Raw genomic sequence first — 25,684 nt, 5'->3', positions numbered from 1 at the left:
GGGGGGAACGGCCCGGCCCGGCCCGGCCCGGTTTCCCCGGAAACCGCCCTCCCTCCCCCTACTCCCGCAGTAAGGAGGAGCTGCCGCCTACGCTGCGCAAAGCGCGCACACGGCTTCGGGAATGGGCGGCTGTGCGAGCCACCGCCCAGGGCCTGCTGCGGAGTCATTGCGACGGTTACTAGGACACTTTGTTTTCAGCCAATCAAATGACGTTAGCTCATCCCTGAGGCTGACAGCCAATCACGCTCGACATCAATCATTCAATTAAGCCAATCGGGAGTGCCCTGAGCGAGTAGGGCGGGCATTCGTGGGTCCCCGTTGCCTAACAGTAAAATCAACAGACAGCCGGGCGGAGCAAATAGGAGCCACTGATTTGAATGACAGCGTCCTATCCAACCAGATTTCCTCATTTTTAGAGCCTCGTTATGAGTGGCCAATAGCTGCTGCGGATGGCCTCCTGGGCGGGGAAAAGAAGGCTGCGCGCGCATTCCGCTGCTATATAAAGCTTGGCGGTCCCCTCGCGCCGTCAGAGTCGGTTGAGGGAAGAGTGGCGTTGGGAGGGAGTGAGCCGTGCCGCCGCCATCATGAGGGAGATCGTGCACCTGCAGGCCGGGCAGTGCGGAAACCAGATCGGAGCCAAGGTCCGGGCAGCGGGCAGGGGGGCGGCAGGGGCCGGGGGGGGGGGGGGGTGGGAGGCGGTGGGAGGAGGGGGACGCGCCCGGCCCGGCCCGGCCGCCCCTGACGCGATTTTCTCCGGCAGTTTTGGGAGGTGATCAGCGACGAGCACGGCATCGACCCAACCGGTACCTACCATGGAGACAGCGACCTGCAGCTGGAGCGCATTAACGTCTACTACAACGAGGCCACAGGTAGGGCCCGGCTCGCCGCCCGCCCCCTCCCCGGGCCGACCGCCCCCTCGCCGCCGTAACAGTCACGGTTTCTCCCTGTTTTGCAGGTGGCAAGTACGTGCCCCGCGCCGTGCTGGTGGACCTGGAGCCCGGCACCATGGACTCGGTGCGCTCCGGGCCCTTCGGCCAGATATTCAGGCCGGACAACTTCGTGTTCGGTGAGTGCGCCGGGAGCGGGGGAGGGACCTGTCGTGTAACCGGCTCGGGGTGGGGTGGGCAGGGCAGGGACGCTGCAGTGCGGGCTTCACCGCCGCACATGCTCCTGAGGCAAGCGCGGCCCCGGGAGGGGGGTTAATCCTGGCGCTTCATGACGGGCACGAAATACCGGAGATCTGCGGATGGTGCATGATGGCAGCTGCTGGGAGGGCAGGTCCGAGAAGGCACAGGAGGTCGTTGCTCTTCCGATTCTCATTACCTCTTCCATGTCACCAGGAGAAATTAAATGGGTGCTGTATCATTGACAATGAATGTTTTCCCTGTATCTGCCGAGCCGTTTCAGAGGTGCTTGTGTGAAACCACAGCTCTGCGCTCGATAAAATGAAAGCTTTAGTGGGCTTTTGCTGTAGCCTGATGCTCTTAAGCTTTGCTTGCAAGCAATAAGCAGGAAGCAGTGACCGTAATCTAATACGAAAATGGCTCTCTTCCAGGTCAGAGCGGAGCAGGAAACAACTGGGCAAAGGGCCATTATACGGAAGGTGCTGAATTAGTTGATTCTGTGTTAGATGTTGTAAGAAAGGAGGCAGAAAGCTGTGATTGTCTCCAGGGCTTCCAGCTTACTCACTCTCTTGGTGGTGGTACAGGCTCTGGCATGGGTACCCTCCTCATCAGCAAAATTCGTGAAGAGTACCCAGACCGAATTATGAATACTTTCAGTGTTGTACCCTCCCCTAAAGTATCAGATACTGTAGTAGAGCCCTACAATGCCACACTCTCGGTGCACCAGCTTGTGGAGAACACAGATGAAACATACTGTATTGATAACGAAGCCCTCTATGACATATGCTTCAGAACACTGAAGTTAACTACTCCGACGTATGGTGATCTGAACCATTTAGTGTCAGCAACCATGAGCGGTGTTACCACCTGCCTGCGATTCCCAGGCCAGCTTAATGCTGACCTGCGGAAGCTGGCAGTGAACATGGTTCCCTTTCCCCGTTTGCACTTTTTCATGCCTGGTTTTGCCCCACTCACGAGCCGTGGGAGCCAGCAGTATCGTGCTTTAACTGTGCCAGAGCTAACACAGCAGATGTTTGATGCAAAGAATATGATGGCTGCGTGTGACCCACGTCATGGCCGCTATCTGACCGTAGCTGCTGTTTTTAGAGGCCGTATGTCAATGAAAGAGGTCGATGAGCAAATGCTGAACGTTCAGAACAAAAATAGCAGCTATTTTGTTGAATGGATTCCTAATAATGTTAAAACAGCGGTCTGTGACATTCCACCTCGTGGCCTGAAAATGTCTGCCACCTTCATTGGTAACAGCACAGCCATCCAGGAGCTGTTCAAACGCATTTCTGAGCAGTTCACTGCCATGTTCCGCCGAAAGGCTTTCCTGCACTGGTACACTGGTGAGGGCATGGACGAGATGGAGTTCACAGAGGCTGAGAGCAACATGAATGACCTGGTGTCTGAGTATCAGCAGTACCAGGATGCTACAGCTGAGGAGGAGGGGGAGTTTGAGGAGGAGGCTGAGGAAGAGGCAGAGTAAAAGCTATGCAGATGAACACCTGTAAATTTTGTTTAAAGCTGTATGAACTCTTTCATTCAAAACTTCTCTGTCTGTGTTGTGTTCCTCTTCCTGTCTGAAAGTCACTTCAAATGCTGTACAGGCACCATTAAAGCATTTTTCACAGTGCACAAGCTTGTCTCCTTTGTTCTTTTTCGTAAGCTTTTCGGGTGCTGTTTCCAAAAGTAAGCGAGTAGGTGTGTCGGAGGCCTGGAAAAGAAAATAGTGGACTTGATGTGAGCCCTGCTGCCTTGCCCATGGCAACTGCACTTCTCTCCCTCCTAACGAGGTGGATGCCTGTTGCTGGATGTGGTGGCAGTCCTACTTCCTCCTGGTGGTGTGGGAATTGAAGAAATTCTCTGGTATTCTTTTCTAATCAAGGGTACTGGTGGAGCGGGATACACTGCACACGGAGGATGGAATCCAGCTCCAAGCTGTGTCTAAATTTAGGTAGCTGCATGTAGACTCCTGTTACAGGCTTCACTCTTGGCAAGAGCTGAGCAGCTCTCCTGTCCATCATGGCTGTGTAGGTTCAAATGTAGGTGGCTGTCACGTATAGCTTGCCCCAGCTGCCTGGGCAACAATATGGTGCAGGCAAGTTGCCTTTCTGATGCAGGTGGGTGTTCTGGCAGAAGATGAGCTGGGTTTGCCCCAGCTGATCCACTGCAGCTATTCAGCAGTATAAACCCAGCAGGTAGCCATGGCCTGTCATGAGAGCATTGGGGTCAGCTGTGACAAGCTGTGCTGTGCCTACGCCTGAGGACAAGTGACACTGAAGAGCTCCCAGGTATGCAGCCTTGCTGGAGTCACTTTTTTAAAAAACTGTGTAGAGATTTTAAAATTAAATCAATCAGGTGTTACTGCAGCCTCTGCTTTTGAAGTGAGCTGAACACCTGATAAAAATTACACTATTTTGTCTCATGAAAACCCTATATTAGCAAAGCAAATTTTTACAGTGGAAACAGTTAAGATGTTCAGTGTTACCTGAAGTAACAAACCTGTCACTGAATAGCTGGCCAGGGGACAGCAGGCTGATTTCCTGCTGAAGCAATGCTGTTTGGTGTTCTTAATTGTAACTGGTTTTTTTGTTAAGTTTTTCTGTCTTAAAATAGGTTTCTCCTTCCAAACTGGTTGGAGTAGTTAAAATTGTGGTGGCTCTTGGGGCAGTGGAAATCAGTCTGTCTACAGAAACAGGTGGCCAGTTTCAAACCTACACAGGAGAATACTTCTGTAGGTGAAAAGATGGCAACAGATTTTTAAAGCATGAAGTAACACTTTAAGCAGTTGATTTTTGTCCTTGATTTTAGGGTGGGTTTTTCTTCCTCCTTTTCATTACACGGAAGCTGGTGTGTTCCCTGGCCTACCAGTTACCAAGAGCAGGACTGTGTTGTCCCCCCAACACCCTTTTGGGCAGAGCTACATTAGTCAGCCTCCCCTAAAGAGCTCCAGCTGCTCCCCCCCTGCTTTCTGCAGGCTTGTGGAGAGAGGGCAAAACACACAGCTAGGTATTAACACCGGAGTCCAGTTTACCCTTAGGTTCATAACAGCTTTTCTCCAGGGGGCTTTAGCTCGCAGGCTACAGCTTTGTGGAGTGTGACCACAGCCGTTCCTGAGCAAGCCAGCACAGAGGAAACGGGCACCCGGAACAGTCAGGGCTTTCCTGTGAGACACCCAAGCTGCTGCGCGAAGGAAAGGGACAGGTTGAGTGTAATGCACTGGGGACGGCAGCTGCTGGGCTTGCCATCTTCCCTGAAGCAGCAGTGTGGTGACAGAGGCCAAAATGAACACGCTTCTTTTCATCTTTGATCAGAAGGCCTGTCCAGCCTCACCTTTCTCCATCAGTAAGATGCTTCCATTCTTTCCCTTAGACCACCCCTCAAGCTCCTGATGACTGGCTGTGTGTTAAACTTTGCTTTTTCTGCACAGTCTTCCTATGCCCCTGATAAAAGTCTTGCTAGAGCCACATTCACTGCCTCCACATTCTCCTCTCTGGGCTCAACCTTGGTATCAGCTACAGTCCAACCCTGCCAGGAGAGTTTGTTTTCCCACGCTTTGCTTTCATTTCTACCACATTTTGTGTCTTCTACCATTTTCCTCCTCTACATTGGATTAAGTACAAGGTATGAGTTTGGTTCTTTCTAGCTTATCCAGCGATTTCCTATCCCATATTACTGAGCTCTTGGGCTGTGGGCTCTTGACGTTGCTGTGGCCAAAGATAGCAATATTAGTTGCTGATTTGTTGTCATTTTAGCCTAATAACTTAATGCTTTCAGGTGCATGGGCAGACCTTCCCCTTAACATACACAAAATTACTTTCTTCAGACCTCTCCTTTTAGGCAACATCAATAACTGACAAGGATCAGGCAGACAGTATGGGGTAGCCGCTTCCCGTCTTGACAGCTAATACCATTTCACTGCGCTTTTTTTTGTGCTTTCTCAATCCCTTTGTATCATCTACCTTTTGCTTTTTATCAGGCGTTAAGCTTTTTAGAACAGAATCACTTTCCTGACGAAGGGATTGTAATGCACCCGTGTAACAGGTGGGGTGTTACAGAGCCTCCTCTGCTTTAGCAGGGGGTTGGTGGCTGGAAACCAGAGGAATGTTCTGCACAAGCCCAGGCTGGCAGTGAGGATGACGGGATCTCCTGCAGGAAAGCAGGGGATGGCACAGCTCCAGCACCTTGGCACGGACTGGAAAAAAAATCTACTACTTGTGTGGAACGTTTCAGCAATTGTTCACTACTACAACACTACATAGTGACAGTAATTAGTATTAGTGACTTTCGTTTTCACTCAGCTGATAAACTTACCTGGTACAAAGCCCATGTAGGAAGGTATCAGTCCAGCGCTGGTATAAATTCTGTTGTTAGGCCAGTATGTTTGGGGAAATCTCTTGCCAAAGCTGCAAGCTGGGTTTCTCTGCAAAAACTGGAAAACAAACAACAAAAAACCCAACAACACAGTACAGTTCATTTTAAACCATACTCTTGTTACCCAAGTCACGTGCTTTGACTCCATATTAGAGAAAATACTTAAGCCAATGTTCAGCAATTCTCTTTCCAGTTCTATTTTCTTCTAATTAGGAGCTACATTGCATCTTCCCCTTTTCCACTTCCTAAGTTTTTCTCCTGACAGGTGTTGGCAGCAGCCCTAGACTCTGCTGCCTCTGCTAGCTCATATCCCCAGGTGCACAGAGCAGCTCCTGGCCTAGGTGTAGTCATCAGGATCTCTATAGACGGGGCTGCATTCGTTGCCTTTGGGCATCATCCACAAGTCCCAAACACCTTGTGCTCATACATTTGATACACTGTGAGCCGGCAGGATCTGCTGGAGTTGTATACGTGCCTCGTCTGCTCCTGTGCTATGACTCTGCACATCTGCGTCTTGGTTTGACCCCTTCAACTGGTTTTGTTTTTCTATGAGTCCCACTGACAGTGATTAGCCAGTAATTCCCAAGCTAGGAGGAACAGGAAGGCTTAGGGAGCGTTAACTGAAGTGTAAATCATCTCCTGGAACTGTCCCTGCCCTCCGAGGTCAGACCCAGATAAGGGGCTGTGCTGGAGGATGGACACTGCAGCTCTGCATGTCTCTGCAGCGGCAAAACCCCTAAAGGTGTCTCCAAAACCCCTAAAGGTGTCTCTAACGCTGCGCTGCCCTGCTCAGCGCACCCTGCTGGGTGGAGAAGGGACGGGGTTCATGGAGCCGAGCAAACCGTGGGGCCATCGAACCATTTTGTGACTGATGGTGGAGCGACTGCTGCAATTCCTTAAGCGCAGCACTGAAGCGAGAGGATTGCATTATTTTGCCTGATGCAGCTAGTAAGCAATGATCCATGGCACATCCCAGTATGTAACCTAGGGCAACAGAGATTTAGGGCAGAAGATTAGTGGCTTGAAGTCAGAAGCCATCTTAGATAGATAGAAATGTGGTATGATTTTTTTTTTTTTTTTAGCATGCTTATATTCCTTCAGTGCCTGATGTGCTGCAGCTAACCTCTATGAGCCTGGATTCTGCTGAATCCTGCAATGAAGAAACACCTCCCTCACTGATTTACTACATGGCAGACATTTCTTAAGAAAGCAGGAGCAGAAAGGCTTTGCAAACAGCACATTTATTTTTTATAATGCCTGTCTTCTGTTCTGTTTGCTTCATTTCAATTCCTATTAATGGCAGAAGGAAAGGATAAGGAAGCCAGCACAGGGAAATACATTTCAGCCGAAGCATGAGGCTGCCATGAGCACTGTCAGCCCTGCTGCTCTGCTGCTCTGCCTGCTGAGTCATTTCTTCCCAGCTGAGTTTCTCTGAGCTGGGGAGCCTCAGTCTTGGACTTTTTTCTATATCAGACCCATACGCTCTGGGATGAAGGCACTGCAGTGAATCCCAGTGACCAGAAAGGGCTGGAAATGTAACCTGCTTTTAATGAGCTGGGTCACTGAGCTGATCAGCCCTCATTGGCGCTGGACCAGCAAGACGGCTGCATCCCAGGAATCTCACTCCATCCTGGTAGCAGGAAGAAATGTGTAGCACTGAATGCAAACTAGTAACTACTGTGGGAGGGATCTCATTTTCCCCATGTAGGAGGATTATACGGCATTATATGGGAGATTTTAACAGTAAGGGTACAAAATAGTTTTTCAGTAGGGATATTTCTGCATCCTTCCCAAAACGAGGAGAAAGGAGATCTAGATCCCTTTAAAACAAATTATGTCAGTAAAGGAGAAAGCCTTACAACCAATTAAAAGGGAGAAATATCCATCCAAGCAGCTCAGGAAGCCATCCAGCACTGCCATCCAGGTAGAGAAGATATATTGCATAAGGGAAGCGCAGATAGCTGCATCCTGTGTTTCTGCACTCAGAGCAACATTTTTAATAGCCAGTCTTGACCCAACCCTCAACAGATTTGCTTAATCCTTTTATGAACTCATTTATCCTCCCTTAATGTCCCAAGGAAACAAGTTACAGAGTTTAACTGCTCATGATTTTTTTCAATGTTACCTAATAGCATTTTATTTTTCTTGTACTTATAACCCCAGTTTTAATACTACTACTGTGTCTGAAACCACTTTTGGTGTTGCAGATGAATCAAAACCAACATTATATTGTTGAAATAAGATTTGTGCATATAATCTACCTGATGTTGGTCAAATTCGTTCATTGCTTCCTTCACACCCTGGATGTAGTTCACACCATTAATCCAGGTGAGGCGGGGAATGAATCCAGCATACCCTTTGGATGAAGACAAGAGAGAACATTTTCTGCTTGAGAACACATATATCAAATAAGGATCAAGCAGTGTGGAAGTGGAAGAGGCTGGGATAAATATAAAACCTTGGCAGAGTACAGGAAGGAAAACCTCATCCATTTAAATTGTAAAATTAACTCTTACATGTGAAGCATCTTTTCTGAAAGAGTCTTATTTATGATTCCCAAGGAAAACTCAACAAGCTGAGCTAATCTCTGTTGGTCTCCACGAGGTATGGAAGGAACATTTCATTTTATTGTAGCTTTTACACCAACAGCTCTGTCATGTTCTCTCCCAGTTTAATACACATTCAGGGGCTAACAGCCAGGTGCCCAGCCTTTCCTCTTCATTTGTCTCGTCCATCCAACAAATTTTCACCACTTATAAGACAGAAACTATATAAAGTCTAAGACTACAGAAAACAGAGAGAGGTACAACCTAAAAGCAGCCAGAACTCCCTCTTTCTGAAGAAATGCTTTGGAGAGAAATTTGTCTTCTGCATCCTAAAACATCAATGCAATTTCATTTCGACTCAAACATTTGGATACACGATCCGTGTATTTGCTGTGGTCTGCTGCAGAGCAAAGTATCCCTCCTGCTGGTGTTGTACCCTTTAGGGGGGAGTTCAGTGCATCACCCTTTGTAGTTCTCCTGCTTGTAGAGGAACACTCTTTCAGAACAAGTGGAGAAGTTAGAGAGTATAACTCCTTGTAAGAAAGACAAGAGTTTTATACATTTATGATGGTGCAATACACCACTGTGTGTTGTTTTGATGATTCAGAAAAGTATCTTATTTCTAGGCGAGAAATAACTACCTCAACGGTAACAGATACTCATCAAGCTGCTGGAGTTGGTGCAGAGCCCATGACCCATCTCTCTCTGCTTTCTGGAGCATTTTCTAGCCTGGCCCCGCAGCTGTGGGGAACCGAGGTGGCTCCTGCATCCCTTCGGCCTGCCCACGGGCACGTGTCCCTCAGTGTGAGATCCACGGGGGTGACAGCGTCCCAAAGAAACACCCTTGCATGGAGAGGAGCGGGGACATTTTTCCATCCCAAAGTGTCAAACAAGTTGGAGCAACTGGCCAATGTCTCTGAGGTTTCCCCAGGGGGAGAAGGGTGACATGATTTCTTCCGAGGCGGACTCGTGCTGCACGTAACCTCCCTCTCTTTTACCTGGAATGACTTTCTGTTGGATCGCATTTGGTACATCCAGTTTTGGTAACCGATTATCTTGCTCCACATCCACAGTTTCAGCTACTCCTGGCAGTGTCATACCTTCAATTTTTACAGGCTCAAAATAAAAGCAGAAAAAAAATAAACACCAGTAGAACCCACTTCTTCCTTTGGCTCCATTGCTTAGATCACTGCCAGAACCTGTGAATGGCAACTGCCATTTCATTTCTTCCCAGCTTTACACCAAGAGCATATCCAAGAATTTCTGGTAAAGTCAAATTACAAGACAAGCTCTCTGTACATAGAGGTTTTACAAAATCCCCAGGGAGAACAAGGGGAGCTTTGGGCACTGAGGTCCTCTCTAAATCTGTTTCTCAGAGTAAGGAGCAGGAATGCTCCTTCTTGGGATTTATATCCAAGCCAGCTTTTGACTCACTACGTCAAATCTCTAATCTCTGCCTTCAGAGGATTTGCAGAGCCCTAGCTGGCTGTGATGTGACAAATGCTGTCTCTGGTTCCAGAATAAATAGGGGGCTCAAACACGTTGGTCCTGAGTGATACCAGCGGTGCCATGCAAAGCAGCACCCAGCTCCCATAGACAAATCCCAATGCTTGTGTTTCAATAAGGGATAATTAATGGTGGTGGGAAATTCAGGTGAGCAGTGCGAGCAGTTAAACCCAGCACATAACCAAAGGTGCGAGGACCGCTCTCTTTTTGGGAGGAGGAGGAGGAGAGTAGCGGCAAAGCTCCCAGTTCACCCAAAACACAAGCCTGGCTGTGTAGCACAGTGTAACATAAGACCTAATGACTCAAATTTGAAGCTAAAACTCAACGAAATGAGAAGTTAAACCTTTTTGATTAGGAAGAGTAGTTAATGATTAGAACAATTTCCTGAAGATGTGGTGGATTTGCTACTGCTAGAAGAGTTTGTGTATTTGACATTTCTCTACACGACACTCTAAACTTTCCGTTCTTGCCATCCATGCCCATGTGAAATTCCCTCTTCACCACTCCTAGACCAAGGAGAGCCCTTCCATGCCCACCAGTCCCCAAAACCCATCCCTTCGCAGCAGCACCCCTTACCAGGCATCTCTTCCACCCAAAACCACTTACTGGTTTGCTTCCTGCCAAGGCATCGCTGAGCTGGCTGGGTTCAAAACTTTTTCGCTGTCCACAAGCTGGGCTTAGCTTGGGCAATTGCCACTCTCGCTCCTCAGAGGCAGGATGGCATGAAATCCTCTGTGGGTACCCACGTGGCAGTCGTGTCCTTGGGACATACTCGCCGGGGTGATGCTGGGGCACGGGGTCCATGTGTATCATCATCAGCTCTTCCTCCGCCAGCCCTGGCCCCAGTGAGGGAGGTTTTGGCCCAAGGGCTGGTTCAGGAAAGCTTGTTGTGGCCCCAGCTTTCTCATAGGGAAAGTACCCTGCGGGATAGACACTGAGTTAAGGGAAAGAAGTGGCCAAACGAGGATGAGGGATTCCCATCACACTAGACCTCAGCCCACACGCACCCCCCTGTAGTGAAGGAAGGGAGCTAGGAGGTCAACAGCATGCCACGTGCTGTGAACATACCCTGCAAGTGCCATCAGCCCCATCCAATAAACCAGCCTGCACAGAAAAACTGCACAAATAAAAGTTCAATAATTTAAAATTTATTCTAAGTGGCACCTAAACTGTAAAATATCATCAGCCAAGCTATAAAGAAGTAGGGGGGGGGCGGGGACCCAAAACCATATCCTTTTCTCCACATGGCTGTCAGCACATCCCAAACACAGACCCCCCCCCCCCCCCCCCCCCCCCCGAGGAATTCTTGCACTGGCATCATTGCTACTCCTCAAGGAAAGGGTCTGCTGTAATGCCAGCCAGAAAAAAAGTTATCTTATATCCAGTGTATGCTAAATATCTCCACTGTGAACTAGGGACAGAGCCCTGCAGCTTGAGACTCCACAGGGACAGCTGAGCTTGGCAACTTTTGTCTGACTTTCCCTTAAAAATATCCTGTGATGTGGCTCCTCAGGCTGCCCTGGCCCTGTACGACACCTCCAGCTGGGGTACTTCCTCATGCTCTGTGCCAGGAGCGAAGCCAATTTCTCCCTCCTCAGTGGTTATGAAGAATGATCACTCTTACCCCACAACAACCTCTTCCTTATTGGAAAACTGTTCCTATGTCAGTCTTGTCTTTTTTTAAACAAACCAAATTCCTTCCATTTTTGTTCTCATAGGTCATTTTTTCTCAGCCCTCTGGTCATTACTGCCTTCCCCTGACCTCCTCATGTTTGGTGGACATGTGCATCACAGTCCAAAGCCCCATGGATGAGACACCGCCTTCCAGTGAAGGCTTCTTGTGCACAGAGTCCCGGAGAAGTACAGTCTGTCCTGGCTCAAACAGCACAGAGCAAAATTTGCCCCTTCTGATGAGCATTTAGGTTTATAATAAAATTATAAGCAAATTGCAAAGTATATATAACTTTGTAAAGTATATATACTGTATGTAATTGAATTATCAAGTGTAGTCCAGTCTAGCAACAAAATAAAGACAAATCCTTGATGAAAGTGATTTTTCAAGCCAGTGTGCAAATTTTAAAGCAGGTTTGTCGTAGTATTTCCTTCATTATTAATGAAAATATTGCATTTACTCTCTTTATCCCACAAACCAGAGGAAAAGGAAAAATGAAGTTGTCTGGTACTTGAGAAATACATACGAGCTTTTTTTTATGACCCTGAGCTTTGCAAACTTACTGATTCAGAAAGGTTGCACAGTAAGGCACTAAATTAAAAGCCAGGAGAGCACTGTCCATTTGATTTGAGTAAATAGACACATGTTTTCAGTTCAGGTTCCTGGGGAGTGGGTGCCTGCACACTTGGCCTGTGCCATAACCCCCTCAATGCCAACACAGCCACCCCTGGAGATCCAACATAACCCTGGTTGATATCCCCAACCAACAGAGCCTGACCTCACTTCCAGCAAGAAAACAACATGGGATTCAGCTGAAAGAAACCAGCAAAATACTTGGTGCCCATCAAAAAGGCTTTATCAAAACCAGACGCTGAGAAAAAACCTCTTCAGACTGAGTTTGCTAATGGCAACCACACAGATCCAAAACTGCCGTGAGCATTTTGGTCTCCATCACGTAAAACACCCAGAAGGATGCCAGGCAGTACTAGTGAAGTTTGCAGTGAAGGGTTTAAGGGATCACTCACTGACAGCTCGACAGCAGGAGCTGTCGATGAAGAGTTATTGGCATGGCAAGGTGCACTCCCTGTGGTCACATTCTTCAGCATTTCACCAACAAGCAGCAAACGTGAGCTCCCAGCTGCAAATGTTGGCAGATGACATAAAGGTTGGCGAGGAGAGAACAAGAATGAGGACGGGATAATGAGAGAGAGCAACTAGGTCAACTGGTTGGTTGGGTCCATCCAAACTACATTTTAGTCCAAGGAAATGCAAATTTAAATGTCCAGGAATGAAGCCTGTAAACACCAGCTGCATAGTGGAGAGCTAGAACCTGGAAAACAGGGCTAGGATGAACAGAAAGGCCAAAAGTTTGCAAGAAGCTATGTGGCACGAATTCCCAGCAAGAAATGGGAAAGCATCACTTTGGTGTGGCCATCCCCAGGGATATGAAGACTCAGCTCCTGCCCGAGCACATAAGCCCTGTGTTCAGCCGGGAGAGGACTCGCTCCCACCGAACAGGATGTCCGTAACAACTATGTGACATGGTACCTGGCATGTGAGTCGCCAGGAGGGGCTGATCGGGATCATGGTGCAGCTGCTCCTGTGTCCTGATTTGGGGCTGTTCAACAGGGACCAAGCCCTTTGCCCAGAAGGGCTGGAACTTGGCAGGAGATTCCTGCAGATTCCCAGTGTGGGGAATCCATATGAGCGTGTCCCAGTGTCTGATGGAGGAGATGGGGCCTGTTACCAGGAGTGGGGAAGGTGTGAAGCAAAGGGAAGGGCACATGAGCCCTTCTGCTGAGCTGAAGTAGGAGCAGCAAGATGCAAAATGAACCACAACGAGCTCTGCACCAGGTGGGTTAGCCAGGAAAGGGTCAGAGATGGCAGAGCTGACCTTCCCTAGAGAGACGGATTTTAGCCAGTAGAATTGTGCTGGGTTTAACTGGGATAGAGTTAATTTTCTTCCTAGTAGCTGGTATGGGGCTGTGTTTTGGGTTTGTGCTGAAAACAGTGTTGCTAATACAGGGATGTTTTCCCTACTGCTGAGCAGTGCTTACACAGAGTCAAGGTCTTTCCTGCTTCTCACCCCACCAGCAAGTAGGCTGGGGGTGCACAAGGAGTTGGGAGGGGACACAGCTGGGATAGCTGACCCCAACTCACCAGAGGGATATTCCTGACCACAGGACATCATGCTCAGAATATAGAGCTGAGGGAAGGTTGGGGGTGGGAGGGCTGCTGCTCGGGGACCAGCTGCGCATCAGTTGGTTGGTGGTGAGCAATTGTTTTCATTTGCATCGCTTGTCTTGCTTGGGTTTTATTTTGCTCTCTTTATTGTTTTCCTTTCATTACAATTTTTTAAAATTATATTATTTTATTTCAATTATTAAACTGTCTTTATCTTAACCCATGAGTTTTCTCACTTTCACCCTTCTGATTCTCTCCACCATCCCCCTGGAGGGAAGTGAGCGACCGGCTGTGCAGTGCTTAGTTGCTGGCTGGGGTGAAACCATGACAGGAATAAGGAGAAATTGGGAAGTGAGTTCATCCTATGCCATCAAATCATTAATATTCATCTAACTGAAGATAAGATAACCTGGGAACTAAAATTCTCCCCACTCCACCAGACGCCAACGTGAGAAGCCCCGTGCTCATCAGATGAGGCTGAGCGCTCCAGCTCCGCACTGGTGCTGCTCTCCGGGTGTCTGTGCTCCTACACCAGAACCAGGATTGCTCCATGGAAAATATCCCATTTCACCCCAGGAGCCTATCGAGGACAGATACAGACCCCGCTGCTCGTGATTGACCCTGTGCTCATTAGCAGAGCCTCTTCTGGCAAAGGGACGAGACCCAGGGTCTGCTTACCTAGACGCCCAGGGAGATAACCCTGGACGCCATGCTTCGTCCCGCTGAAGTCCTCGACAAACTTCTGCTTGTACAGTGGTGCCAGCAAGGAGCGAGGGCTCTTCCCAACACCAGGATCTGTCAGCAGGCGGTACGTGGTTTTGCCAAAGGTTTCTCCAAACTGATATTTGTACTGAGGGACGAAGCCCTCGTAGCTGAGGAGCAAACCAAAAAAGAGCAGTCACTGAGATGCCATTGGAAAGTGTCCACCAGTAGGATAACCTGCTTTAGAGCTTTTGTACACTGGAAAGGCCACGGCCAGGAGCACACGTGGCTTGGAGCAGATGAGCCCAGGGAAGGTGATTGTACAGGGACATGCCTGCAAGCGTGAATGCATTTATGCCACTGGAGCAGCAGTGCAAGGGAAGCACCAAGAAGATGTATGTGGTTATGCATGAAGCCAGGTGTGGGGGGGAGTGTGTGTGTTTGCACATGCCTGTTTTTACATGTCAGCATGAAAACTGGCTCAAAGATTTACAGGTGTGTATAGGCACAGGCTTGTGCTTCAGTTCACGGAGGAATACAGGATGAGGTCAGGGAGCATGGCTGAAGCAGCACCTGCAGATGGGAAAACTTATGGCAGGAGCACAGCATGGGCTGTGGGCGCTTTGACGTTGACAGCCCCCCAGTTAAAATATTATTTCCAGTTAGACATGCTTTGGTTTTAAATTTTGCAATCCCCCTCTCTGTTGTAAAACACAGTAAGTTACTGGGAATTTCCCAGTGTCCCCTTTTCAATATTTAAACTCAAATATCAGAAAAATTGCTTACCTTATACCCTCCAAGCCTCTCTGCTCTGTACCCTTGTGCAAACCCACCCAGGCACTGCATTGCATGGGAGAGGCAGGGGCAGGCGGGCGGCTGCTCAGCCCCAGTAACAAACATTGCTCGATTTTTTTTTTGTGTTGGGTGCGTAGTGACATACTGCTGCTCCGCTCCCCATGGCCCAGGACAGTTAATTTGACTTTTTGGTGGCTGAGGATAGGACAGGTGCTGGAACTCTGGCTCCACTCCCAAGGCCACCAGTATGGATCAGAAACTTTAGCTATTCCCAGTATCAAATTTCCTAATGGTGATGTTATTCCACCACCAAAGAAGAAAGGTAGAGCTGCCAGTTGCAATGTACAGACAGAAATATTCAATCAATGAGCCCACTGCGTATCTGGGGATAAAGCCGGATGATGCATGAGAATCATAAGATGATGAGTAAGTACTTTCCCTTCCAAATACTTTAAACAACAGTGAACAGAGCCATGCATTTACACTTGGCAAGTTTTCCCACTTTGCATGCAGGATCTCTCACCAGCAGCTGCCGGAGGAGCTCAGTGGCTCGTCCCCATTGATTTTCAGTAAGTCTTGCAACACAGGGAAGCTACACCAGGACGATAAAGCTGAGCAAGAGCACAAATGACATAGCCTGAATAATTACAGGATGGCCAGAGGGATTTTGATCATGAACAAAATAATGGTAGGGCTGAGAAAGAATTCAATTCATAAGCAATTAAAAGCAAGGTAATCTGAGGAGCTTGGGCAAGTCAGTCTGGGTTTATGGAGAAGGGATCTGCCACAGAATGAATTACAAGTGCTGCTGCTGAAAGCCATGATGCCTGGGGAAGAGACTGGTCTCAGCAGGGCTGTTTGTCCTTCTCCTGCTTGGTATTTTGATTAGGAAACCAGAGGGATCCCCTGTTTCTGTAGTTTACACTGAAGCGCTGCAGCTGCTGATCTCAAACCTCATTGGCAAGCAGCAAGTAACCTGTTTTCCCAAGGCTGAGCCCTATTTCACTTTTCTCTTAGCCATATCTCGTCGATCGCCACTCCCCAGACTAAGCTTGCTCAGTCTTCCTGATCGCCAGGGAAAAGCTTTGGCCCTGGGCCCATCCTCGCTCAGCTCCGCGCCCTTCCCAGCTCTGCAGAGCCGGGATGGGGCGGGTAGGGCTGTGCCTGGTGTCCAGAGTTCATGGATTTACCCCTTCTCTGTGCATCAAGTCCTTCCCAAACCATCCCACGCATTGGGTTTGACTTCCCAATGCTCTTGAGCACTGCGGTGGTATTTTCAAAGCCCTGGCTGTGATCATTGCCTGACTCGAGTGACAGCAACCTATTTTGATGCCCTCGTGTTTGCGGGTTCACCGGCATGGCTGGGTATGCCACATGGGACAGCTGGTGAGATGCTGCAACGCAGCATCTTCCTCCTCCTCCTGCCAGCACCCCAGTGCAGGGTGCACCGTCTGCCAGCAGCAGAGCCTGGGCTCCAGCAATACCCTTCAGGCAGCTCCTCTTGCACTCAGCCACCCAAAGCAGATGCAAAGCAGCACCCTCAACCACCCACGGGGGCTTCCTCTGGGGCTTGGGTGACGCCATGAGCCTGCATGGCACTGCAAAATGCAGTAGCAGAATTTGTTTCCTCTTCCTCCTGCCTTCAGTGGCCGAAGCAGCAGCCCAGAGAGGAGCAACCCCAGCTGCTGTGTCAGTATTAGGGCTTGAAGCTGCTTCTGGAGCAGCCGTCTGCAGGCAGGAGCAAGCAAAGAAAAGTTCTGAGGCTTTCAGAGGTGCGAGGCCGGCCATGGCTCCCTCCTTGCTGTTACTCATCTTTCCCAAGCTGCTGTCAGCACACAGTTTTGACAGGGTGACAGCACGCACAGAGTAACACATCACATCATTCAGACAACTGCAGCAATGCAAAAACATGTTAAAAACCCCCAAGCCCAGAGCTTATGTAAGTTTGGAAGATAGGGAGATCAGTAATGGAAAAATCCTGCACACTGCTCTAATGGGAAGGACTGATGTGCTTGTCACCACAGGAGCATCATTAAGGAAGGAAATGCGCTCCACCCTTTCTCTGCAGCTTGGGAGCTGCCTGCCTCCTGCCTGTACCTGTGCTGCACCTGCAGCCGTATGGGACACAACTAGTTTTCTCTGTACCAAGGTTTGCAGCCTGGTCTGTCACAGCCCTGAAAAGTCATCCTGACGCCCTTCAGAGTTAGCCTCAGGCTGGACTAATCCGAGTGATTTTGTACCAACAGAAGCTTCTTTTCCCTCAGTGGCCATCCAGCCCTTCCCAGCCCATTTACGTGTGTCATGGACCACGTCTCCCAGCACAGGTCACCAGGGCATCCCACACACAACTCCTCTACTTCACCGTGAAGCCTATCCACTTATTTCTGCCGTTTGTGTCTTACATTTTAACCAATAATTCATTACCTCTTACCCATGACAGCTTGGTTTCTTCTTTCCAAGCCTTTAGAGGAGAATGTTGCAAAAAGCTTTGAAAAAAAAAAAATCTTAACTACCTATCAACTAGATCACCAGCATCCATAGTCACTTTGCTGAAATCTGGCAGCAGGACTGTGCTCCAACCAATTTGACAAGACCATACCGTATCTATGCAAATACTTATTCAAAGGAGATCTTCAAACATCCTTGATACAAAAGTTACGACAGTTTGAAAGCCAAACCCTGCACAGCAGCCCTGGTAACATTTGGCAGCTTAAAACAGATGAAAAATAGGGGGGAAAAAAGAACAATTTTGACTTTACCCTCAATGTGCTATGGTATGTTCTTTAATTATACCCTGTTATAAGGTGGTGCTTCTTGTCCTGGAGCCCTCCCTCCTTTGACGCATGGAATATTTCATAGTGCCTTTAAAAAAATCCAAAGTATCATGAATCATAAATACTACGTGATCCCAACCAAAGCTATTTGCATTGGAAATGAACAGGCATTTTGGATAAACTTCAGAACTTACCCGGGGATATAGTAAGGATTGGGAGGGAAGAGGTTATTTTCCTTTGGGGCTGCCATGGCAATGCAGCAGCTCTCAGTGGTGGGTGTGGGAGGAAGGAGATTCAGCTCAATGCAGTCGCCCGGGAAACCTCTATGATGCTGCCGAAAGCAATGTCGGTACCTGACAGCGCTTCCAGCTGCAGCACACAGCTTACCAGGTTTTTCTGGACATGGCTTTTTTTCCCCACCACCTGGAAATTTTGGATGAGCACAGAGATTTTATAGCATTTGTCAGGTTTCCTGAATGCTCATAGCCCTTGGGACAGTAGTGCCAGATGTTCCTCATAAGCAGCCCCAGCACAAATACGTGTTCACACTGCGGTTCGTGTCCAACATGCACAACTCGGGAGAGCCTGGCTGTGTGTGCCCTGGTCCCTGGCGCAGCCCACCCAGGGCCAGGACGGCACCGTCTGCACACGCAGCCACGTGCACACCTTTGTGTTGAGGGAACCCCAAGGCAGGGGTTAGGGATTCACTGCCCTGCAGTGTAAGGCTCAGCTCTCCTCTCCCTGCTCTTTGTTGCCCTCCTGGTCTGGCTGTTTGAGGATGCAACCCTTCACCACCTTGCTTCACACGGGATAAAGGTTGTTCCTGTTCCCAGTATCGTATGGTCATGTGGGTTTCAGCTGGGTTTCACCCCTCTCCAGCTGAAGGGGGGCCCAGGACGTGGGTCTCCTGTTTACTGAACAGCCATGGTGGCCAGTATATCCTCAAAACAAAGACCACCACACCTATAAGCACCAGCATTGTTTCACCAACTGCAATAGCAGCAAGCCTGCTTCACTGCCAAAGTCCCTCTATGGCCTTGAAGAGCTCGGCCACATGGCTGGCAGATATTTCTGGTTAGTATCTTTGAAGTCATGGAGTATTCAAGGGTTGTTCCCATCTGTTTAGGTGTCTATATTCCACTCAAAATTGTATCCAAGATAAAAATGCTGCTTTGACCTTTGCCCTTGGTGCCTAAACACTTTGGGAGATCTGGATCTTCCAGCCTTTATAAATATATTTGAGTTTGCCCAAATACCTGAGCTCTGATCAGGGGTCTACCTCTCCAGCAACCCCAGGTCTGCAGGGTGGATGGGTCTGCGAGGTGTACAACGGCTCTTCTCAGAGGCATGCAGCAAACGACCAAGAGGTAACAGGCACAAGATGTGACAAGGGGAAGGCCCACTGGACACAAGGAGAAAATTCTCCCCCGAGGGAGAGGCACAGCCCTGGCACATGGTGGCATCTCCATTCCTGGAGATCTTCAAAGCTCAGTGGGGAAACACCCAGAGCACCCCAGTGCAGCTTTGAAGTTAGCTCAGCTTTTAGTGGACAACTGGATGGGAGACCTACAAAGATCCCTCCCAGCCTAGATCTTCCTCTGAGTTTAATATGAACGCACAAAAAAAATTGCTTACTGAAATACAGCACTGTATTCACGGCACAGAACAACAATCCTAGGCTGTTCCAGGTCCCACCAGCCTTCTCAGCTCCTGATGAGGCTCAAGCCAGCAACGTCCCAGCATTTTCAGAAACACCCTTCAAAGCTCACTCCTTTAAACAATCACAGTCAGTGGCTGCTCCTTCCAAATCTGGGGGTCATACATTTACCAAAGAGCTATTGAATAATCAGACCAAAATACTTGTCCTGACTGCAGACACCTAGGTAAAAAAGTAGAAATTCACTTTTGTCAAGGTTATCGTTAGAATTTATTGGTAAGAGAGAAACTTCGTATGTCAACATGTCAACGGAGGAATAGCACATCCTGACATAACAGAAGTACAAAGCCCATCCAGGTGACGTTACAGCGCTCTGTTATCTCTAAACTCCAAAATACAGATCACGCACATGGCTCTGTATTACTTGGGTACATTTTCTGGGACAGGATAGAAATACTCCAGAAATACAATCAATGCGTGGTTTGCCAGCCACCAGTGCCCAACAGGCTGCAGCAGGGACCACGCTGACTTTGACTCCCATTGCTCAGCTCCAGACAGACGATGCACACATGTAACAGCAGCTAACCCTGGACCCCTCTAGTCAAAGGCGAAAAATAATACTTATTTGGGGATGAGATTTAACTGAGCCTGTGTAGCCCTCGCAGGGAGATGAGATGACTTGGACGTAAATGGGGCTCAGATGAGCAGCTCAGATGGAGATGCCCACACACAGCCAGGGGAACCCCACACCAGGTCTGCAGCGGGACAACCTGGGCACAGTCCTATCAAGTAAGCTGCAACCTGGAAACTTCACAACAGAGTTTGTTCTGCCCAGGGAGCAGACACGACCATGCCAGGCTTCATCCTGGCAGCTGCCAATTCAGAAGCATGCTTTTTCTTTCAACATAAGGTTATCTTCGTATTATAACTGTTCTGACATTCCCTCTCTCAGCAGTTCCCTCTGTAAGAGCTCATAGCACAGACAGCTATTCATACTATGCTTGTGGCCAAGATAAAAATTATCTTTATAATCTTTACTGGAAATACATGCTATGCTGGATGCTGTTTAAAAAAAGCCAAGTGCTGAGCTTTCATCTTCTCCCAGCTTATGAAATATTTGGTTTTCCTAAGTATCTTGCTAAAAGAAGAGGGAATAGCAGAGTATTCCCCAGGCAGCTGGTAAATCCACAATGGATTTATTGTAGAAACGAGCTGAATTCTCTAACTCACTCCAAATGGATTTCAGAGCCCTCTAAAACCCTCCAAAGAATGAGCCGTTTGTGACACGATGAAAAAAACCAACCCCAATTTCAATGAGTAAATGGTCTTGCATTGTGCAGGGAGAATCCAAAATAAAACACAAACCCAAACTAAGGGGATGTATCAGTCCCATCTCCCGATGCCAGATTTGATCACAGCAATAAAGGAGCCTGGGCCGAAGTGCATCTGCCTGGCTGATAGCACTAACCCTGCTGCAGGCCTGAAGAGGAACCACTGATGCTAGACATACGTATCTGAGTGTGTGTGCGCACATGTGTGCCAGGGGACGACCCGTACTCTGCTCCTTTTCCTCTCACGTGAGCTATGACAAGTGACATAGCGGGTTCTGCTCTCAGCCATTCGGTTTCACCAAATCTAAGTTCCCTCTGCACATATAACAGCATTGACAGATCTCATATTAATGGGTATTTATACAGGATTAATTGCACATCAGTCCATTGTGGCTACAAGTTCATTAGGCTAATAAATCTACATAGTGACAGTAGTACAGTATCAGCTACTTTTCAATACAAACTCCCTACCCTAGCCTTAATTTGTAGGTCAAAAGAAGAACTTCTACTGCAGTGACCTTCCTAATGACCTTTAACATTCATTTTCAAAATTTTTTTTCTAGAAAAAATCCAGTGTGGGGAAAATGCACATATATAACAAAAGCAGTGCTTAACAACCACAGGAAAAAAGAACATGATCTTGGACTCTTGTATCAGCATCCTCTGTAGACCCTGGTAGTGTTACTTCCAAAGGGTTGCTAAATGCTCCGTCAGTTCTCAAGTCTGTTAAACCATTTCCTAGCTCTAGACGTTTCTAGTCTCTCACTATACATATTGTCTGTAGCAAGAGCATACAGAAACACTTGCTAATGTGCACAAGACTTCCATTTGATTTAATGGAATAGTTTTAGAAGACTGAAGTCTCTACTTCTAGAAATCTCTTCTTCAGTGGTAGCGCTCTCAACGACTGGTAGCCTTCTATTCCACCCAGGAGAGAGCTCCGAGACCCTCAAAGTTTCACTCATTTGTTTTGCCCAAAGGTGTACGGGTATCTAATAAAACCCCTCTCACAGTATTCCCAGGAAATGATTCGGAAGAGGAGATGATTTTTCAACCAAATGAGATCCTCTGGTCCTGTATGTCAGACCATGGCCAATAGAATGAGCAGCTGCCATGGACGTCTCAACTTAAATACGGTACAGTCAAGGGAGGAGAGCAAGGTGGCCTGACCATCTTCCTGTGAGGTACAGGCAAAGAGACACCAAAGTCACTCTGTTCTCAACAGTTTGTCTCTTTTTCTGGAGTCAAATGTTTGATTCCATTTGTTCTAGCAGGAAGTGGTGAATCATGTCAAAAGTGGGACGATCTTTTATATCCCTGCTCCAACATTTCAGCATCAGGTCAAACACAGGGTTAGGACACAGAGGAGTCTGGGAGAGATAGATCTGAAAGAAATAAAGTTACAGCTGTATCAGTGTTTTTTCATAAGAGAAATGAACTTTTACTAAATTAACACCAAAAGGACAGTTTCATTCTAGGTTTACAAGACATGGCCATCATGCAATGTTTGAAATCCTTTAAGCGTGAATCTGGCAGTGAAGTCTGGATGGAGCTCTGATGACATCTCAAGTGGCACTGTGGACACTTTGCCAACTTGTTTGATGAGCTGGTCACAAAACAGTCCTTTGTCCCCCAGGAAACATGAATGCTTCAGAGAGAGTTGTCTTCCAAGTGACAGCAAAACACAAACCAAAACCAAATTTACCACAATAAAATCCAAATACTTTCACTCACCGTAGACAACCCATGAGGCTTTCTAAGCATCGTGACAGCTTGTTAGCAGAGACAGAAAAAACACCTTTTAGAGCTTATCTAAAGCACAGCTTGGCAGATTTTTTTTTTCCCCCTCTCATTTCAATACACATCTTTTAGGCTCTTCACTAAATCATTAGCATTTGGGAGACAGTGAATAAAACCTCCCATCATTTTATTCTCCTTAATCCTTTAACTTGTTTGGTGCTAAAGGTGCATTTTGGGACAACAGCAAACTGTTTTAACTGGCACTCCACTTTTTTGGGTACAGTGATCCTCAGTACTGAGAGGTTGGATGGTCCTGTGTCATCACTGGTATCTGTTGAAGGCAGAAGCAGTGGAGTGCACAGTCCTGCCTGGGAGTTAGTAAAAGAGGATAGAATGACACAGACAAGCCCTTCAGCAACTAGAGATGGCCAAAGGCTTTTCAGCATATGTGGAGCTACTACAGGGAGCATTTAATCCCTGGGAACTAACAACTCCTCCTTCCCCACCTCAGTAAGCACTTCCTTGTCTTTCAGAGAAAATACTAGTGGGAGAGAGATCTGACAAAGGAAAAAAGCAAAAGGATTGTGTAGGAGAGCCCAGAAAAGCTAAGGAGGACAGGGCAGATTGAAATAGATGTGGCTTATAATAAGGAAGAAGCACTGGACGGGGCCAAGAGATTCTTCCAGTGGGACGCCAAGAGAGGAAAGCTGGGGCAATGAGCCTAGATAAAGGCAAAGAGAGGCAGGACACACTTGAGAAGATGAGTAACAGAAGCAGAGAATTCTGCAGATGATGCAAGGCCAGCAGAAAGGCCCTGGGGAGATCCACCTGGATGTGACCAGGTCAAGTGAAGGAAGGAGAGGTCATGTTTGCTTTCTTACCTGCCTGCCCTGGCTCCGGAAGAACTCTCCTGTGTTCTCAATAACTTGCTCATCTGAGAGGAGGCTGTAAGGTTGCTCCTTACACAGTATGAACATCTCCCAGAGGGTGACCCCAAATGCCCAGACATCACTGGCTGTGGTGAACTTGCCCTGTGAACAGAAAGGATGTTGTAAGCCCAGGTTGCTCACAGCGCACATTCAGCAAAAAACATTTCAGTCTACACCCTCTGCAGCTAAACACAAGGATGCAGAATTTATAACTGGGAAAATGCTTTGAAAAAGAAACAGCAGAGCAGGTGACCTGCTCTCAGCAACACGCAAAGGGACTGAGGTATGACATGGCTGCTTTGTGGGGCAGGAGCAGCATGTCTGTGGGACCCATGGGACAGCTCTAAGAAGGTGCAGTTTTCACTGGGGCAAACCTCTTGAAACAGGGAGCAAGCCTCAGAGAAAGCCAGAGACTACTGTCCCTCCTGAGAAAGTCTGTACTTGCAGCAGTAGGAAAATGGACTGTGATGGGGTGGGGGGCAGATAGCTGCTGCCTACCTCCACCCAAAACACAGCAGTGCAGCACAGAAAACCCTTTGAACAGGAAGCAAAGCCCTCAGGCTGAAAGCAGAGCTGAAGCAGACTCCAGACTCTTAGAGAAAGTCCAAGATAATTTTGATCTTTGCACATGTAAGAAGTCCCTAACAGTCTGCTTGCTGTCCCTGTTTTCTGTCTTCAAAAACATGTGCCCAAACTGGCCATGTTTGGAACGATGTGTTTCTGAAGTAGTAAAAAGAAGCTAAAGATTGCTCAGAAAATAACAGAGAACAATCGGGGGCTGGAGGGCCTGTTTGGGCAGAAAACATCCAAAACCCAGATTGCCCAGGCTTATCTGGCAACCCTAGCAGTCTGTCAATGTTTGGAAGATGTTCACACAAGGAAGATGGGAGTGACTTATGGTTTAGATGCAGCTGTAACCAGGAAAACAGGGTGAATTTAGAAAAGCTTAGGCCTAATCAGCCTTTATAGCACAGGTAATTACAATTTTTCTGGGTACTTGGAGAGCGTGTTGTAAGAAAGTATAACCAGGTGATCTCATCAACTAGTTTGAAAAAGAAATATTGGGCTGAATATTAAGGAACTGCCTCCAGACTGGATGTGTTTGAGCTGTTGAACAATCTCCTAAGGGAAGACAGCAGGACCCTTAAACACAAAACAAAACCCCAACCTCAAAACCAGACTTGGCACTTGAAACTCATGAAGTTTTGTCCCTGCCCCTCTCAGCTTCCCAGCTGGGGAAATAAGCACAGAAAGGAACTTCTTTATGATTCCAGCAGGAATCCTGAATGGCATGCACAGAACAGAAATTAGGCCCCAGATGAGGGCTGAGGGATGGGATGCCATCCAGAGGGACCTGGACAAGCTTGAGAAGTGGGCCTGTATGAACCTCATGAGGTTCAACAAGGCCAAGTGCAGGGTCCTGCACCTGGGTCAGGGCAACCCCCAATATCCATAAGAGGCTGGGGATGAAGGGATTGAGAGCAGCCCTGCGGAGAGTGACTTGGGGGTACTGGTGGATGAAAAACTGGACGTGACCTGGCAATGTGCGCTCACAGCCCAGAAAGCCAACCAGATCCTGCGTTGCATCAAAAGAAGCATGACCAGCAGGTCGAGGGAGGGGATTCTGCCACTCTGCTCCGCTATGGTGAGACCCCACCTGCAATACTGCATCCAGATCTGGGGTCCCCAGCACAGTAAAGACATGGATCTATTGGAGCAGGTCCAGAGGAGGGCCACAAAGATGATCAGAGGGATGGAACACCTCTCCTATGATGACAGGCTGAGAGAGTTGAGGTTGTTCAGCCTGGAGAAGAGAAGGCTCTGGGGAGACCTTATAGCAGCCTTCCAGTACTTAAAGGGGACCTACAGGAAAGACAGGGACAAACTTTTTAGCAGGGCCTGTTACGATAGGACAAGAGGTAATGGTTTTAAACTAAAAGAAGGTAGAGTTAGACTAGATAGAAGGAAGAAATTTTTTACGATGAGGGTGGTGAAACACTGGCACGGGTTGCCCAGAGAGGTGGTAGATGCCCCAACCCTGGAAACATCCAAAGTCAGCCTGGACAGGGCTCTGAGCAACCTGATCTAGTTGAAGATGTCCCTGCTCATTGCAGGGGGGTGGACTAGACGATCTTTAAAGGTCCCTTCCAACCCAAACTATTCTATGATTCTATGATCTGTGCTGTATTTGCAAGGACACACTCCTCTCCCAGGATATGAGTTATGTCCAACACAACCTAACGGACTTCTCACCTGGGGTCATCTGTAGCATACATTTTGATGCTATAAGGACCATTACACATACACATGTTACTGTTTCAGGGGCAGAGTGAAAATCAGAGGA

The 25,684-nt window shown here is 48.0% G+C and overlaps 3 protein-coding genes across 7 annotated transcripts in view; 1 reads left to right on the top strand and 2 right to left on the bottom strand.

Annotated features, from left to right (window-relative positions):
• Positions 1-497: 497 nt before the first annotated feature.
• TUBB4B (tubulin beta 4B class IVb) lies at positions 498-2,768 on the top strand. The gene is made up of 4 exons (XM_069772065.1): positions 498-641; positions 761-869; positions 956-1,066; positions 1,556-2,768. The coding sequence occupies exons 1-4, from the start codon at positions 585-587 to the stop codon at positions 2,614-2,616; spliced, it is 1,338 nt and encodes a 445-aa protein (XP_069628166.1). The 5' UTR covers positions 498-584; the 3' UTR covers positions 2,617-2,768.
• Positions 2,667-17,933, bottom strand: CIMIP2A (ciliary microtubule inner protein 2A). The gene is made up of 7 exons (XM_069772067.1): positions 17,878-17,933; positions 14,091-14,284; positions 10,163-10,476; positions 9,049-9,166; positions 7,766-7,860; positions 5,445-5,562; positions 2,667-2,844 (listed from the first exon to the last, which is right to left on the bottom strand). Exons 1-7 carry the CDS (start codon positions 17,931-17,933, stop codon positions 2,756-2,758), a joined length of 984 nt encoding a protein of 327 aa, XP_069628168.1. The 3' UTR covers positions 2,667-2,755.
• A 1,653-nt stretch (positions 17,934-19,586) lies between these two features.
• LOC104320447 (discoidin domain-containing receptor 2) overlaps positions 19,587-25,684 on the bottom strand; it is a 63,349-nt gene continuing 57,251 nt past the window's right edge. For 4 of the 5 annotated variants that reach the window (XM_069771639.1, XM_069771640.1, XM_069771641.1 and 1 more), the window contains exons 16-17: positions 23,293-23,442; positions 19,587-22,056 (exon numbers count right to left, since the gene is read on the bottom strand). In XM_069771639.1, the coding sequence (XP_069627740.1) occupies positions 21,916-22,056; positions 23,293-23,442 (291 nt within the window). In that variant the 3' untranslated portion in view covers positions 19,587-21,915. Of the gene's footprint in view, positions 22,057-22,405; positions 22,444-23,292; positions 23,443-25,684 lie in introns of all 5 variants that reach the window. The other variant, XM_009922666.2, reaches the window with a different exon arrangement.

Source organism: Haliaeetus albicilla, chromosome 26 (genome assembly GCF_947461875.1).
Source record: "Haliaeetus albicilla chromosome 26, bHalAlb1.1, whole genome shotgun sequence".
In the NCBI taxonomy this organism is placed as follows: Eukaryota; Metazoa; Chordata; class Aves; order Accipitriformes; family Accipitridae; genus Haliaeetus; species Haliaeetus albicilla.
This window is presented reverse-complemented; position numbering and strand designations above follow the sequence as displayed.